The sequence below is a fragment of the Peromyscus leucopus genome, chromosome 1 (genome assembly GCF_004664715.2).
Source record: "Peromyscus leucopus breed LL Stock chromosome 1, UCI_PerLeu_2.1, whole genome shotgun sequence".
Taxonomy (NCBI): domain Eukaryota; kingdom Metazoa; phylum Chordata; class Mammalia; order Rodentia; family Cricetidae; genus Peromyscus; species Peromyscus leucopus.
This window is the reverse complement of record NC_051063.1, coordinates 14573197-14587168: the sequence shown is the minus strand read 5'-3', so window position 1 is coordinate 14587168 and position 13972 is coordinate 14573197. Positions and strand designations below refer to the sequence as shown.

Sequence of the window (13972 nt, the reverse complement as noted above, 5' to 3'; positions counted from 1 at the left end):
GAATGAATGCAATATATGGCTTCTTAAATTTCCAATGCTCCCTGGAATCAAGACATTACATTCAGTAGAATAGAGTAAACATGAATGAGTAAATGGTAGAAGATAGAATATGCTCCCTAGATAAATATGAGATTGCCATCAGGAAGACAGCATAGTACAGAGTCAGTAAGAAGATTTGGACATACCTTGATGGAGGAAGAATGAATGTGGAAACCTGTAGACAGGGTTTATTTGATGGTGCACTCCAGTATGTGGATGGAGTCAATCTGCAACTAGCAGGATTCTACTTCTCATCTAGGTTGAAGGGCAAAGTCTTGAGGGCTGAATCACCCTGGTAGATGAAGCTAAAGCTTATCCTAGATCTATGGTTCTCAAATTCATCATCCATCAGAGTCCACAGAGGGCCTAGGAGAATTTAGCAGTTCTGTTCAGTAGCTCTGGGGCAGGGCCCAAGAATTAACTTTTCTTAGCAGCTCCTTGGTGATGCTGTGACTCCAGTTTGGAGACCACACACAAGTACTACTGCTCTGGAGTCACAACTCAGGCTAGCCTGCAGCACTGAGTGGAGTGGTATACCTGTGGGAATTAGGAATTATGTGAAAGTGGCCTGGCAGGTCATTGCAGAATACATTGACTTTGAGGTCCTGATTGCATTTCATAACATCTGTATGGTGGCATTCTGCTCCAGATAACTCAATTTACAGGAACACAGTGGATTTCCCCAGGCTTTTTGTCCAGTGAGCCATATGTCTTCCCTGGGTAGATGCCTGATTCTAGACCACTGTAAAGTCCCCAGATTAAAAAACCTGTCTTCCATCCCTCGGTTATTATCCTCTAACCAAACACAAATGAACCATTCTGTTACTGGCAGTGTAGGCTGGGTGAGAGGCCATGGGTGAACTTCCTACATCACTCTCATTACATTATCTCAGGTTTGCCGTAAACAATACTGATTTCTCCCTTTCTCGTGCACCATCTAACTTTTAATACATTATTTTTTTTCCCATTTCAGAGGCAATTAAACAAATATATTGCAAATTAATTTATATTTGGTGAAGTATTTTCTTTATGCTTTAAATATAATATAATCTCACGTTTTCAAAAAGCTTCCCTCTAAAAGAATGAACACTGAATCATACATTTCTACATAGCTTCTTGTATTCTCATAAATGTGTCATTTTTAAAGTGGGGTGTTATGTACTTACTACATGACATATTGAATTTTATTTTTAAAGTGTTTCCAGAGAAGCAATTTTTTAAATAACCAGGCTTAGTTTTAATAAATATCAGATTTTAGGTTATGAAAGGATTTCAGAAAATTTCTAGTCAGGAAGGGATGGGCAATGTTTTCGACTTTGTGACTGATGCACTCTCTGCTTCAGCCAAAAAGCTGTGTTTTACTCTAAATCTGTGAGAGACAATGCATGAAGAGTAGTTGCAGCTTTATTCTAATAAAAAATCACTTACAAAAGCAGATGGCCATCCGTCTTCAGTTTATGGGCTGTAATGTGCTGACTCCGGGTCTATATTATTTCATTGATTTATCTGTGCGGAAACTGGGTCCTCAAGAGATGAATGACTGGCCCACCTTACATACTCAGGAAACATTGGGGCAAATGTAAATCCAAGTTAAATGTCTAAACAGAAGACGACAGGGCACAGAGGACACCCTTGCAGCCTCACTGCTTCCTGTCAGTTTAGAAAAGCAACACCTTACCCCTTTAGTTACTTTCGCTCTGTTGGGGAGGCCAGGGGATTTCCAGTATGTCCCGTGTGTTTTAAGATTTATAATTTTTTTTATGTGCATGTGTGAGTATCTACTTGTTTGAATGTGCAGTACATGTGTATTCGTACCCACAGAAGCCAGAAAAGGTGTTGAATCTCTTAGAACCACAGTTATAGGTACTTGTGAGGTTTCCCATGTGGGTGCTGGGAACTGAACTGAGGTCCTTTGCAGCACGTGCTCTTCACCACCACCGAGCTGTCTCTCCAGCTCCTCCTTTGTGCTCTTCTAGTCAGCTAGCTAGGTGTCAAATAGCTCATTTTAAATGGCTTTGTGGGAGAATAAAAAGACAAGCACTTAAAGGGTTCAACTTGTTACATGTCCCATACTTGGCTAAATCCTGCTACCAATAGAGACCACAGTTGAAGGTTTGATTCTTGAAGTGACAGCAAGAAGCTGTTCTAGGCCACAGATGGTGCAGACCACCCAATTGAGCAGTTTTCAAATGTATTTTGGAATCACACAGCCTCTGGGTAAAAATCAAGCTCCAGGCAAAAAGCTTAGACAGTATAGATCAAAGCACTCCAGTGAATGGAGAGATCTGGAGCTTGTATTGTCCAGGGAGAGGTACTTCTTGATTTCTTCCCCTGCCTTCCTTTCTCCCTTCCTTCCCTCCCTCCCCCTGTCTTGCCTTCCTACCCTCCTTCCCTCTGTTCATCTTTCTTCTGTCCTTCCTTCTATACCTCTCTCTTTTTTCTATTTTCTTTCCTCTCTCTTTCTCTCTTTTTTCTATTTTCTTCTCTCTCTGTCTCTCTGTCTCTGTCTCTCTCTGTCTCTCTCTCTCCTTTTTCATCTATCTGTACAGGGTCTTACATATCCAAAGCTGGCCTCTGACTTGCTGTGTAGCTGAGAATGATCTTGAACTTCTGATCCTCCTGCCTCTGCCTCCCAAATCTCAGATTGCAGGCATGCACACCATGCCCATTTTATCTTGGGGCTAGGGTACACAGGTGGGGTTTTGTGCATGTCAGGTAAGTATTCTATCAGCTAAGTTACAGCTCTACTCCCATAGACTTCTGAGGTGAAGGACTCTTTTTATTGTTGATTTTAGAATACAAGCTTTAGGCTAAACCTTTCGTATCCTGTGATCATTCTGCTCCCAAAAGAACTTCAGACTAAATACTTTACATGTATCCTCTAGCACTGTCTTGAATAAATTTATATTGAAATTATCCAGGTCATCTTTGTCCTTATTGAACACACGTCTCATCTTACCATTTAATCTTATTTAAGCATTATTATTCTGTCACATTTGCTGTTTGTGCCTTGGATCGGTTTCAAGGTAGACTGTCCATGTTTTTAAGTTGTGAAGGAAAAATAGAATTGTTTTTGGGAAAAGTAATATAAATGAGGCTTGGATTTGTAAGAGTTTTGACAAGAGGCCTTGATGGGAATAGCTTTGTTGAGCATTCATATCAGAGACCTATTATATCTTCTTACATGTACCTTCTGATATTATTTAAGTTAGTTCTTTGCCAATTTCAGATGTGTATATAATGCATTCTGGTTATTCTCTCCTTCCACCCTTTTATTTCCATATTGCCTCTGAGTTGTCACGCATAAAAAAAATTGAGATACTTTCTGGTCACTGTGGTATGTTTATGTATATGTGCCCATATATATGTATGTATATATATGTACATGTATGTGTATGTATATGCACATGTGTATGTATGTATATATATGTATGAGTATGCATGTATTTGTGTATGAATGTGTGCGTGCCAACATATGTGTATATTTATATGTATGTGTGTAATGTATATATATCTATGTATGTATGCATATGTTGAGGGATAGAGTTGTTATTGGGGCTGAAGAGAGTAGGATCTGCACTGTTGTTAGGAACCTGCCACACTCTGTGTTTCTCTCATGCACTCTTCCTAGCCCCCTTAATTCCTATGCTCAATTTGTTACTCTACCCTGAATTCTCTATCTCAAATGAAGAAGGAGCCAATTGTATTGACCATGCTAATTAGTATGAAGTCCATTGATTTAGAAGCTTTCCTAATAGGACAGCTCATGTACTACCAGGAAGCCTTTGGCTGGGTTGCCCTTGGACAGGTGTCTACTGCAATACTACTGGGTGGCCTTAAAGCAAGAGCAGCTTGGAGCTGCTGCCCTGAGCTGGACAGGGTTGTTTATGACATGGCAACTGGGCATTCGGTTAAGTATTTTCTATATTTTGTTGTATTTTTCTTTCTATATTTACTTTATTGTAAAGTTAATTCACATTTTTGTTGAAAAATGTTAAATATAAAAATCTCAGCCGGGCGTGGTGGCACACGCCTTTAATCCCAGCACTCGGGAGGCAGAGCCAGGCGGATCTCTGTGAGTTCGAGGCCAGCCTGGGCTACCAAGTGAGCTCCAGGAAAGGCGCAAAGCTACACAGAGAAACCCTGTCTCGAAAAAAAACAAAAAACAAAAAACAAAAAAAAAAAAAAAAAACAAACAAACAAAAAAAATCTCTGTGTCATTCCCATTTGCTGATGACTTACTGGTCTTTTTTCTACTTACAGTTCTACACAGGATTTCTTAAAGAATAATACATGATCCCAGCACCCATATGGTGGCTCACAACCATCTATAATGAGATCTGGCTCCCTCTTCTGGCCTGCAGGGATACATGCAAACAGAACACTGTATACATAATAAATAAATAAATCTTAAAAAAAGAATAATACATGAATATAATAAACAGTAGACCAATATATCTTTGTTTAATATTAGAGCACAGTTTTCACTGATATAATAGCCTTCCAAACTGGCCAAAGTTATCAGCAACAACCTATCATGGTACAAGTATATTGTATGTATCTAATGCTAGTCACATAAATGGTTCCATCACTCCTCATTAAAATTTATCAGCATTTCAGATAACATTGTTAAGACAAATTCCTACAAGTAGACTTACCAGATCAGAGAAAGTGGGATTGTGAAAGCCTTTAAAATGTATTGTTAATCTGTTTCTAATGATTAGGATTCAGTTTTTACTTTCGTCATTCAGGTAGAAGACAGTGAGTGCTCTGTCATACTGTCTTTTGGGGATGTCACACACATACCATGGACACATGTGTAGAGGTCAGAGAACAGGTTAAGGGATTTTTGTTATTGTTGCTGTTTTTTTTTTTTCTCTTTCTACCCTGTGGGCCTCAAGATTGAATGCAAGTTGTCATGCTTGGCAGCAAGCACCTTCACCAATGAAGCCATTTTGCCAGCCCTATGACTGGCTTTGAAAATGAGTGTTTGTATATTAAAAAGCATTACATCCTTCTCGTTCTATGTATTCTAGTTATTATTCTGCTACTGTTGTTGCAGGGGAGTAGTGGGCTTAGGTATTTTGATGTAAAGCCACTTGCTGATTGCTTTCAGTTTGAAATGCTAACCAAGCATGTGTGTGTTTTCTTTAGCCTTCATACACAGAATTTGACATCAGTGGCAATGTCCTCGCTCTGATCTTCAACCAAGGCATGATCTGGTATGTCAGCTGGTGGATATTTAAGCACATAGGGAAAGTATCCAAGGTCATTGCTGTAGAAGGAATTGAAGCTAGGTGTAGAGAAGACCCCATTCTGTGGATTCTAGCTCTTTATTTTCCTAGGTAGAGATGGATGGTGTGGAAAGCTTAATTTTTCCATATTTTAAATCATCAGCCTGTTTGGCAGAGTTCTCCTTCAAAAAAAAATTGGGAGTCTGTGCTCTTTCTGCTGGACTGATTTGAAGATTCTCTTCTTACATCCTGTCACACCAGGACTTAACAGGAAACTGTCACTCATCAATGGTCAATCACATTAGCACCTGTAAGGAATGAGCTATGTTGCTGTACATGACTTTTGGGAAAAAAAAAAAAACCTGATAACATTTTCTTGTCACTATTAAGCACACTAAAAGCATATTTGATAACTTAAAAAAAATCTTACCAAATCCAGCAGCTTCTAGATCTAGATATAACATTATTTTAGGAAGTTCAAGTTAAAAATAAGATCTTCACTTCATAATGTGTTGAACAGGGCCATTTGCACAAGGGAATTTTTATTTTGATGTGAAAAGATTGTCATATCTTCTATTAAGTGGAGGCATTTTCACTCTAAATTCTGACAGGTTATGATAAGTTGATAGAGTGAAAGCCAGTTTTGAGTTTTAAAAATTGAATCACAGCATGCAATTCATCTGGGGATGATGTGTCTTAGAATCTGTCATTCTCTGCTGAGCATTCCAACCCACAGGCAGTTACAGTCAAGCTATTTTGTCTTCCTAGGGACATGTGCTGAAGGCAGCATTGTACTAACTACACCACCGTCCTATCACACGGGCCAGGATAGCTTCAGCTGGTGTTTCTTTTTTAAATTAGCTTCATATATCATTCAAATCTGTCGATCAGAATCATTAGACCCAATGAATGTTGATAGAGGCTGGAGCCCTCTGCAAACAGGAAAGCCATTTTGCTTCAGTAAAGTAAGGGTCACTCCCAAGCTTCCATCATTCCTCCAATGGGACCTGTAGAATTTCTGCCTCCACAGGTGAACCAGTATGAATAATACAAAATATACAAATATTTTTCTTGGCTGTCAGGTCAGACATGGTTAAGAATGTAATTCCTGTCCCTCCCTTACTTTCTGTGTTTTGAAAATATGGCTCCCGTGCCCAGAGAGTCGCTAAGGAGTACAACACATCCTTTGTCTCCATGTAGGGAAGAATGACAAGGGGGACTTACCTGAGTACTCACAGGCGCAGCAGAGTGAGGGAGCAGCTCCTATGGGTTCTGATCTTTTTTACCTCCCAGAGGAGAAGCATCTTCACCTTTCTCCCCTCATTTTCTCAGGTGTTCGGGGTGGAGTAATTTATGTGATAGATGTATGACTCTGGAGCAGCAAGACAGGCCAAATAAAAATGCTTCCCTTTGCTTTTATCATCTTAGAAGAAAGTCATTTGATGAAGCTAAGATGGTGTAATGATGTTTTTAGCTGACAGATGATGGCATTAAGTCTAGGTAAGGGACTTAGTGGGATGAGCTGATTATAAGTCACAAACCAAGATGAGGTGACCATTAAGACTGAGGCATTATTGTGCCAGGACTTGCTTTTCTAGGTTATGCCTGTCAAATCATGTGCTCATCATGTCCATGTTTCTTTTGAAATTATTGTATAACTATTGTATTAGTCAGGGTTCTCTAAGGAACAGAACTAATAGAATGAAATACACATACATGTGATTTTTAGAGTGGCTTACAGGCTGTGGTCGGAGTAGTCCAGCAACAGGTGTCTCTTGACAGAAAGGCCAAAGATCTAGTGAGAGTTCAGGCCATGAGACTGGATGTCTTAGCAGTCCCAATCTGGTGCTGGAGTCTCAGCGAGGTCCTATACAGTTGGAAGTTTTCAGTTAATGTTGGAATTCCAAAGAAGTAGGTTCTAACACCAGGGAAAGATACCTCAGGATGGATGAACTTGCCAGTGAGAGTGAGGGCAAGCAGACAGAAAGCACAGCTTCCTTCTATGTTCTTTTCATATGGGCTGCCACCAGAAGGTGTGGCCCAGATTTGAGGCGGATCTTCTGATTTCAAATGATGCAGGTTTACCCTGGGTCTTCCAGCTCAAATAATCCAACCAAGAAAAATCTTTCATAGGTATGCCCAGTTGCTTGGGTCTTGGTTACTTCCAAATGTAGTCAAGTTGGCAATCAAGAGTATTCATCAGAAGTCCACTTCTTGTCAAATTGACACACAATCATATCTCCTTACATTGTGCTTAACTTCCAAATGAAAACAATAATCAAGTCATAATTATGCCTAACATAACTATCCCACATTCCACCACAAATGGATTATAGGGAAAGAGGCAAGATTCTATGATGGACATTCCTCTAGTCTTATAAGTCATTTACATATAACCTGTGTATACATGTATACACACACACAAAGGTAGGTAGTTTTAGGAAAACTTAGATTTTTTGAATTGTGTGCAAATTTTTGTCGTGGACTTGGATTGTACATAAATGAAACAAAACACCTCACATTTTCACAACTTAGAAAAATAAAATATCTGGTATGGGCTGAGGGAGCACTCTGATCCCCTGCTTATCCTTACTTTAGAGATGTTTACTGATGGAATAGCCTCTACCTGGAACATTGCTCTCAGGGCAGGTGGAAGAGAAGAACACACAACCACATAGGACTGATAAATTTTTCACCCAGCACAGAGGTATCTTATAAGTAATCATCTTTTATCGGTCCTAACAAGTGACATACACAACCCTGAGTTTTAGAACAAGGTGGACCTGATCAGCCCTTGGTGCTAAGCTTTGTAATTCTAATTAACTGGGACAATTGGTAACTTATTCTTTTTTGAGTGCCAACTTCTCTCTTGCTAGTTACACAGTGATGTGTTCAAAGGTACACAGTGATGTTTTAAAATCTATCTTCCCATTAAAAAATAACTTCTTACAAAGTTTGCAGTCAGTTCATTGTGACATCATTTGGATTTGTTGCTTGGCATCTTACAAACAAGATAATTGAAATTGTGGTAAGCTTTCACTTTTCAAAGGAAAGCATTAACTTTAGGATGGTTTAAGTGCAATAAGATAACTTCTTTTTCCTACTTAAAAATGTCTCTTTAGAATACAGAATTGTCATTGACTTAGTTTCTTAGTTTTTCTCCCTGTTGTGATTAAAATACCCTGACAAAAGAAATTTACAGAACCAATGACTTATAGCTCACAATTGAATGTGACAGCCCATCATATCAGGGATGTCAAGGTAGCAGGAACTTGAAAAAGCTAGTCATATTCCATCTATAATATAAAGCAGAGAACAGTGAATGAATACATAAATACATGTACTCATCTTACTTTAATTCAAGATTCTTTCCCTAGGGAATGGTGCCACCCAGAGTGGGCAGGTCTTTCTAAATTAATAAATGTAATTAAGATAATTCTCCACAGACATACCAGTTAACCTGATCTGAACAGTCCCTTGTGGTAATATTTTGTTTGTGATCTAACAGATAAAGCTTTCCTGAAGATCAGAGGGCAAAGGCAGCCACTAGTTAGCCATAAAGGCCAGGTAGTGGTAGCACACATCTTTAATTCCAGCACTCAGGAGGGAGAGGCAGACGGATCTCCATGAGTTTAAGGCCACCTTGAGCTACACAAGATTGATCCAGACTAAAAGAGAAAGAGAGCCAGGCAGTGGTGGCACACACCTTTGATTCCAGCATTTAAGGTCTTGTGCCTTTAATCCAAGCACTAGAGAGGTGGATACAGGAAGTGATATTGATATATGACTGGACAGAGAGCAGAATATAAGGCAGGAGGAGAAAGGACCTCAGGGCTCTTTTTGGCTGAGGATTTCGTAGAAGGAAGAACTAGTGGTTGGCTGCTCTGCTTCTCTGATTTTTCAACAAGCTTTATTTGTTAGATCATACACAAAACATCACCACAATCCCTCGTTGACATTCTTTCCCCAGCTGATACTAGCTTGTGTCAGGTTGACAATGGAAAGATATCACACTTAGTTAAACAGATATGATGTGCACTAAGGAAGTACAAACTATTAAAACTAAATTTCTAACGGCCTTATTATAGTTGGGACAATTAAACAATAGGGCTCCCCTCTATGTATAAAATAAGTACAGAGTTCTTTTTGGTTTTAAACTGATATATTGAAGCTCACATTACTGTGCAAATGAGCTTTCTCCTCAAACTAAACCGAAATTATTTTTTTCTGAAATGACCAACTAAGACATCAAGTAAAAATAACATTACCTAAGCAGTTTCAGTTCAAAATAATATTTTACAGAACTTTTTAAAAGTCAGACGCACAAATGAGTGTATTTTCTAGATTAATAACAACTAAATTTAAATGGATTTCAATGAATGCATTATAATGTTAGATATCAATATCTCTCCCATAAGCTCTAAAGCAACATAATTACTATGAAGATAAAATAGCATTAGAATACATTTTTCTCATTCACTAGCAGCAATTATCTTCAGAAAAGGTGACTAACCTAAATGTACAGTTTATTTGAACAGAATAGGAGCCCTTAAAGGTCTCTCATTTGAAAACTTCTATTTTGAAATATGCTAGTCGGTGATAGGAATAATGGAGAGAATTGAGTTTACTAACAACAGAAGAAATAAGGAAGCAAAAGAATTGTAACATTTGTTTACTCTTGGTTTTTGCATTTGCTAATGAAACAGATTTAGTTTATGACAATTTCTATGGGATAATTACATAAAATACTCCTAGAAAGGGGAAATGGTAAAACATATTTAGAAGGTGGGAGTAGGGTTGTCAGGACTATTTATAGATAAAGCCTTTATGATTGTGTCTAGCAACATGGTTTTTGATTTTGGTAATAGGAGCAATGTAAAATGAGCAGAATGTGTGCAATTTGGTGATGGACTTGAAATTGAGCAGTGTTCTGATTCTTTTCTAGGATGGGCTCCTTCTTTGCCCCTAGCCTTCCAGGTATCAACATCCTCCGACTCCACACATCCATGTATTTCCAGTGCTGGGCTGTGATGTGCTGCAATGTCCCAGAGGCCAGAGTCTTTAAAGCTTCCAGATCAAACAACTTCTACCTTGGCATGCTGCTGCTCATCCTCTTCCTGTCCACCATGCCCGTCCTGTACATGATCGTCTCCCTCCCACCATCTTTTGATTGTGGGCCCTTCAGGTCTCTTGTATTTCTGATTTGACTTGAGCATAGTATTCATTTGGGTTTGAAGTGGGAATGGCTATTCATTGTACAGGCTTTTCAAACATGACATTTGTCATTGGTCGAAAAGAGATTCTTTGGTACTCATGTCATCATGTGACATGGAGCATCTCAGGCAATTTCCATCTATTGTCTCACTTGTGAGTCATAAAGGGAAAATATTCTGTAAGGATACAATATAGATACTGAGTCCTGCTGTTTCCATATTGGGGAGAGCCAAGAGCAACACTTGACTATACTAGTCTAGACATGAGTATTTGCCTGCTGTTATAATATCATCCTATCCACACATGAATATGGTTAGATTTCATGTGGACCTTAAGAAAAGAGATTTCCCACCTATTAAGTAAGAAGTGGAATCATTATTAAATAACGATGCACATTGAAAGAGAGTTTTATACATTGTATCCAAAAGGACTCCATGAATTGAAAATTGGAATGCTCCTTAGTTCCACATCTGGTTTCTACCTATGGGTTACTCAATCAGTAAGCAAAATTCAGGAATTAGCTTTGCTTCCTTCAAAGCTACTCATGAGCCTATCATGAGTCCCCCAGTTACCTGTACAGGTTGTTACTGGTCAGCATGCATTTGATGTGAAGAGATGGTGAAGGCAGGAAGCCTTCTAAATGCCAGATGCAATGCTCTAATGGTCAAATAGAATTTTCCCTTTGTGCTGTCACACTCGAGAGATTTCTCGTAGGAAGGTTTGTTGCCTAAGACTAAGTATAAAAGGGGCATGTTTTCACACCAATAATTGCCTCAGTTATTGTTCTGACAATAGTTCAGAATTAGCTGGTGTTTATCAGACTCAGGAAACTGAAACTGATAAGCCGTGCACATCTGTCTCTTTCTCTATGCGTCTGCTTGTACACTGTGTGTGCATGTGCAAGCATACATATGCTCACATATCTGTTGGCAAGTAGGCTGAAATAAATAATGCAGACAGTGACATCTGGAGACTAAATAGGAAATTGCAGTCTTGAAGCTGACATCTTAATCTGAAAGCAAAATTCAAACAATAAGCCCTTGAAAAGCCTTCCATTAACTGAAACTTACCCATGTGATTTTATATCTAAGGTATACTTTAAAGATGTTTTTACCTTGAACTAGGAAGTTGATCTTCTTCCTCCCCAGCAAAACACCGGAAAGAACCTTTGCTCTTTTATGCAAAGTGAGGGGAATGTAAATGCTAAGCTGGGTCATGACACAGTTGGATTCAGACTTGAATTATTGGGCAGAAACATGCAATGATTGTACAATTTTAGCTTCTTAAGTTGCATTCCCTCTGGCTTTCTGGCTTCCTGGATTCCTCAGCAATACCAACTTAACACTGATTTTTACTGGCAAACAAAAGATGGCAAGAATGGCATAGTGTGTGACTTTTACCATGAATTTCTGGTTGGCACATTTAGATGAAATGGCTATGAATAGCATTATTCTGAGATCAGAAAGTATTGCATGTTTGCAGTGGAGTATCAGAAAGTGGTATGTTGTTTCCAATTAGTTTCCTGCAGCTTCCTTCTTTGGGAGCACACCAATGCTTAACCCTTGCCCCCACACAAACCCCTGGGCCTGCCTCCCCAACACTCACTCCAAGGTTCAGAAAGGCTATTGTGTTCTAGAATGAGGCCAGGAATCACATTTCCTATGGTTTGCTACCCTTAGGAACTGGGTGTTGAGGTGTTACCCTCCTGCTGAGGGAAGGCTTTTCGACCACATCTGGTGCCTGGTTGGGCAGCAAACCAGCAACCGTGAATCTGAAGGAGGTTAATATGGAACTAGAATTTTGTCCTCAGCTTTGAATTTGAGGACACTAGTGCTGTCTTGTTGTTCTCAGGCTACTGGTGTGTTTTGAGCTAAGATGTCTACAGCCCACTCCTCTATCCAAAGAAACAGATTGATGAGCTTTTCCAGCACATCCTGCTAAGTTTTCTAGAAGATTGTTAAAACTGTTGTTAAAGGGATTTAATTTAAACTGTTGGTAATTAAAAAACTATTTCTTTGATAACAGTATGAAGAAAATATTTCTAATTGTTCAGCCATGTTTCCTCCCATTCGATAGCCTCCTCACATCTTCATCAATAATTCCAAATAGTTTATAGTTCTTCAGTTTCTCCTACCCTTCTCCTTATATTGTAGCAATTTTATATTTTTCTTCCTGCAAAACAATCATCCTATATAACTTTAAAAGTTTAGAAATATTTGGCAATTATATACTGCTCATATTCCCAAAGACCTAAAACAATAACACCAAACATTTTGGCATTTGATCGTTTGTTCATGTTCAGAGGTCTCAATCTGAGGTTATACACTAAAGAATGCGGGGCTGTAACAGTGAGCACAGTGCTTGACATTACTATCACAATTAGTTACTCACAGTTAGATTTTATGTGTCAGCTCTTATGTGTCCTTTGTAAAGGAAAATACTATAATCCATGATCTGATAACTACTTGGGGTCACACCATGCCTGTTGAAAGACAGTATTAGCCCAATCCGAAGTGGGGAAAAAACTCCATCTGATCTGGGAATTGTGGAACATATCCATTTTGTTTAAATATTAAAAGATTAAAATAGGGGGCCCCCAGGCAGTAGGATTGGGACCTGTCCTGACTGCATGAACCGGCTTTTTGGAACCTAGTGTCTATGGTGAGACACTTTGCGAAGTTTTGGTGCAGAAAGGGGGGGCTTGGACCTGCCTCAATTGAATATACCAGGCTCTATTGACTCCCCATGGGAGACCTTGCCTTGGAGGAGGTGGGAATGGCGGGTGGGTTGGGGGGAAAGACTGAGGGGTGGGAGGAGGAAGGACAAGGGAATCTGTGGTTGGTATGTAAAAGGAATAGAAAAATCTCTTAATAAAACAATTTATTAAAAAAAGATTAAAAACCAAAAGTAGACATATATAATACTACACTAACTTTTAAACTGAAAATATGCCTATTTTGCTTTTCTGTGAAATACAACATTCACTATTTGATAGTAGGATCAATATACATATTCAAAGGAAGTAACTTGGCACTATGAATAGTTCACTAATTCTAGACACTCCACACTAAGTTAAAACATTCTGCTCTCTCTCTCTCTCTCTCTCTCTCTCTCTCTCTCTCTCTCTCTCTCTCTCTCTCTCTCTCTCTCTCTCTCTCTTCTAGTTCAGAGGAGCTGATTTTCCTAGAACCTAAACCCTTCACTGGTTTTTGCTGGGAGCTGTCCAGCATCAGAGACCTGAGGGTGAAGGACTCCTCCTTCAGGAGTGTGGCTGACGGTTTAGATCTCTGATAAAAGAAGTCTGATGGGCAATGAGCAGCAGCAGTGGTGTGGAATGAGATGTTGGATTATTTGTAGATTTTATTCCACCAGTCTGTTTCTTGTGTTCATGTCCAAAGCCAATTAAAAACTGAGTGTACTGCATACTGAGTTCAGAGAGAGCTTCCTCTCAGAGCAGCTGCCTTGGGAGCGATTTATTTGCCACA

At 39.1% G+C, this 13972-nt stretch overlaps 1 protein-coding gene across 1 annotated transcript in view; it reads left to right on the top strand.

Moving 5' to 3' along the window:
• Tmc1 (transmembrane channel like 1) overlaps positions 1-13972 on the top strand; it is a 120977-nt gene that overhangs the window by 97712 nt on the left and 9293 nt on the right. The window contains exons 14-15 of the mRNA XM_028895250.2: positions 5194-5261; positions 10219-10458. Coding sequence (XP_028751083.1) covers positions 5194-5261; positions 10219-10458 — 308 coding nt within the window. The remainder of the gene's footprint in view (positions 1-5193; positions 5262-10218; positions 10459-13972) is intronic.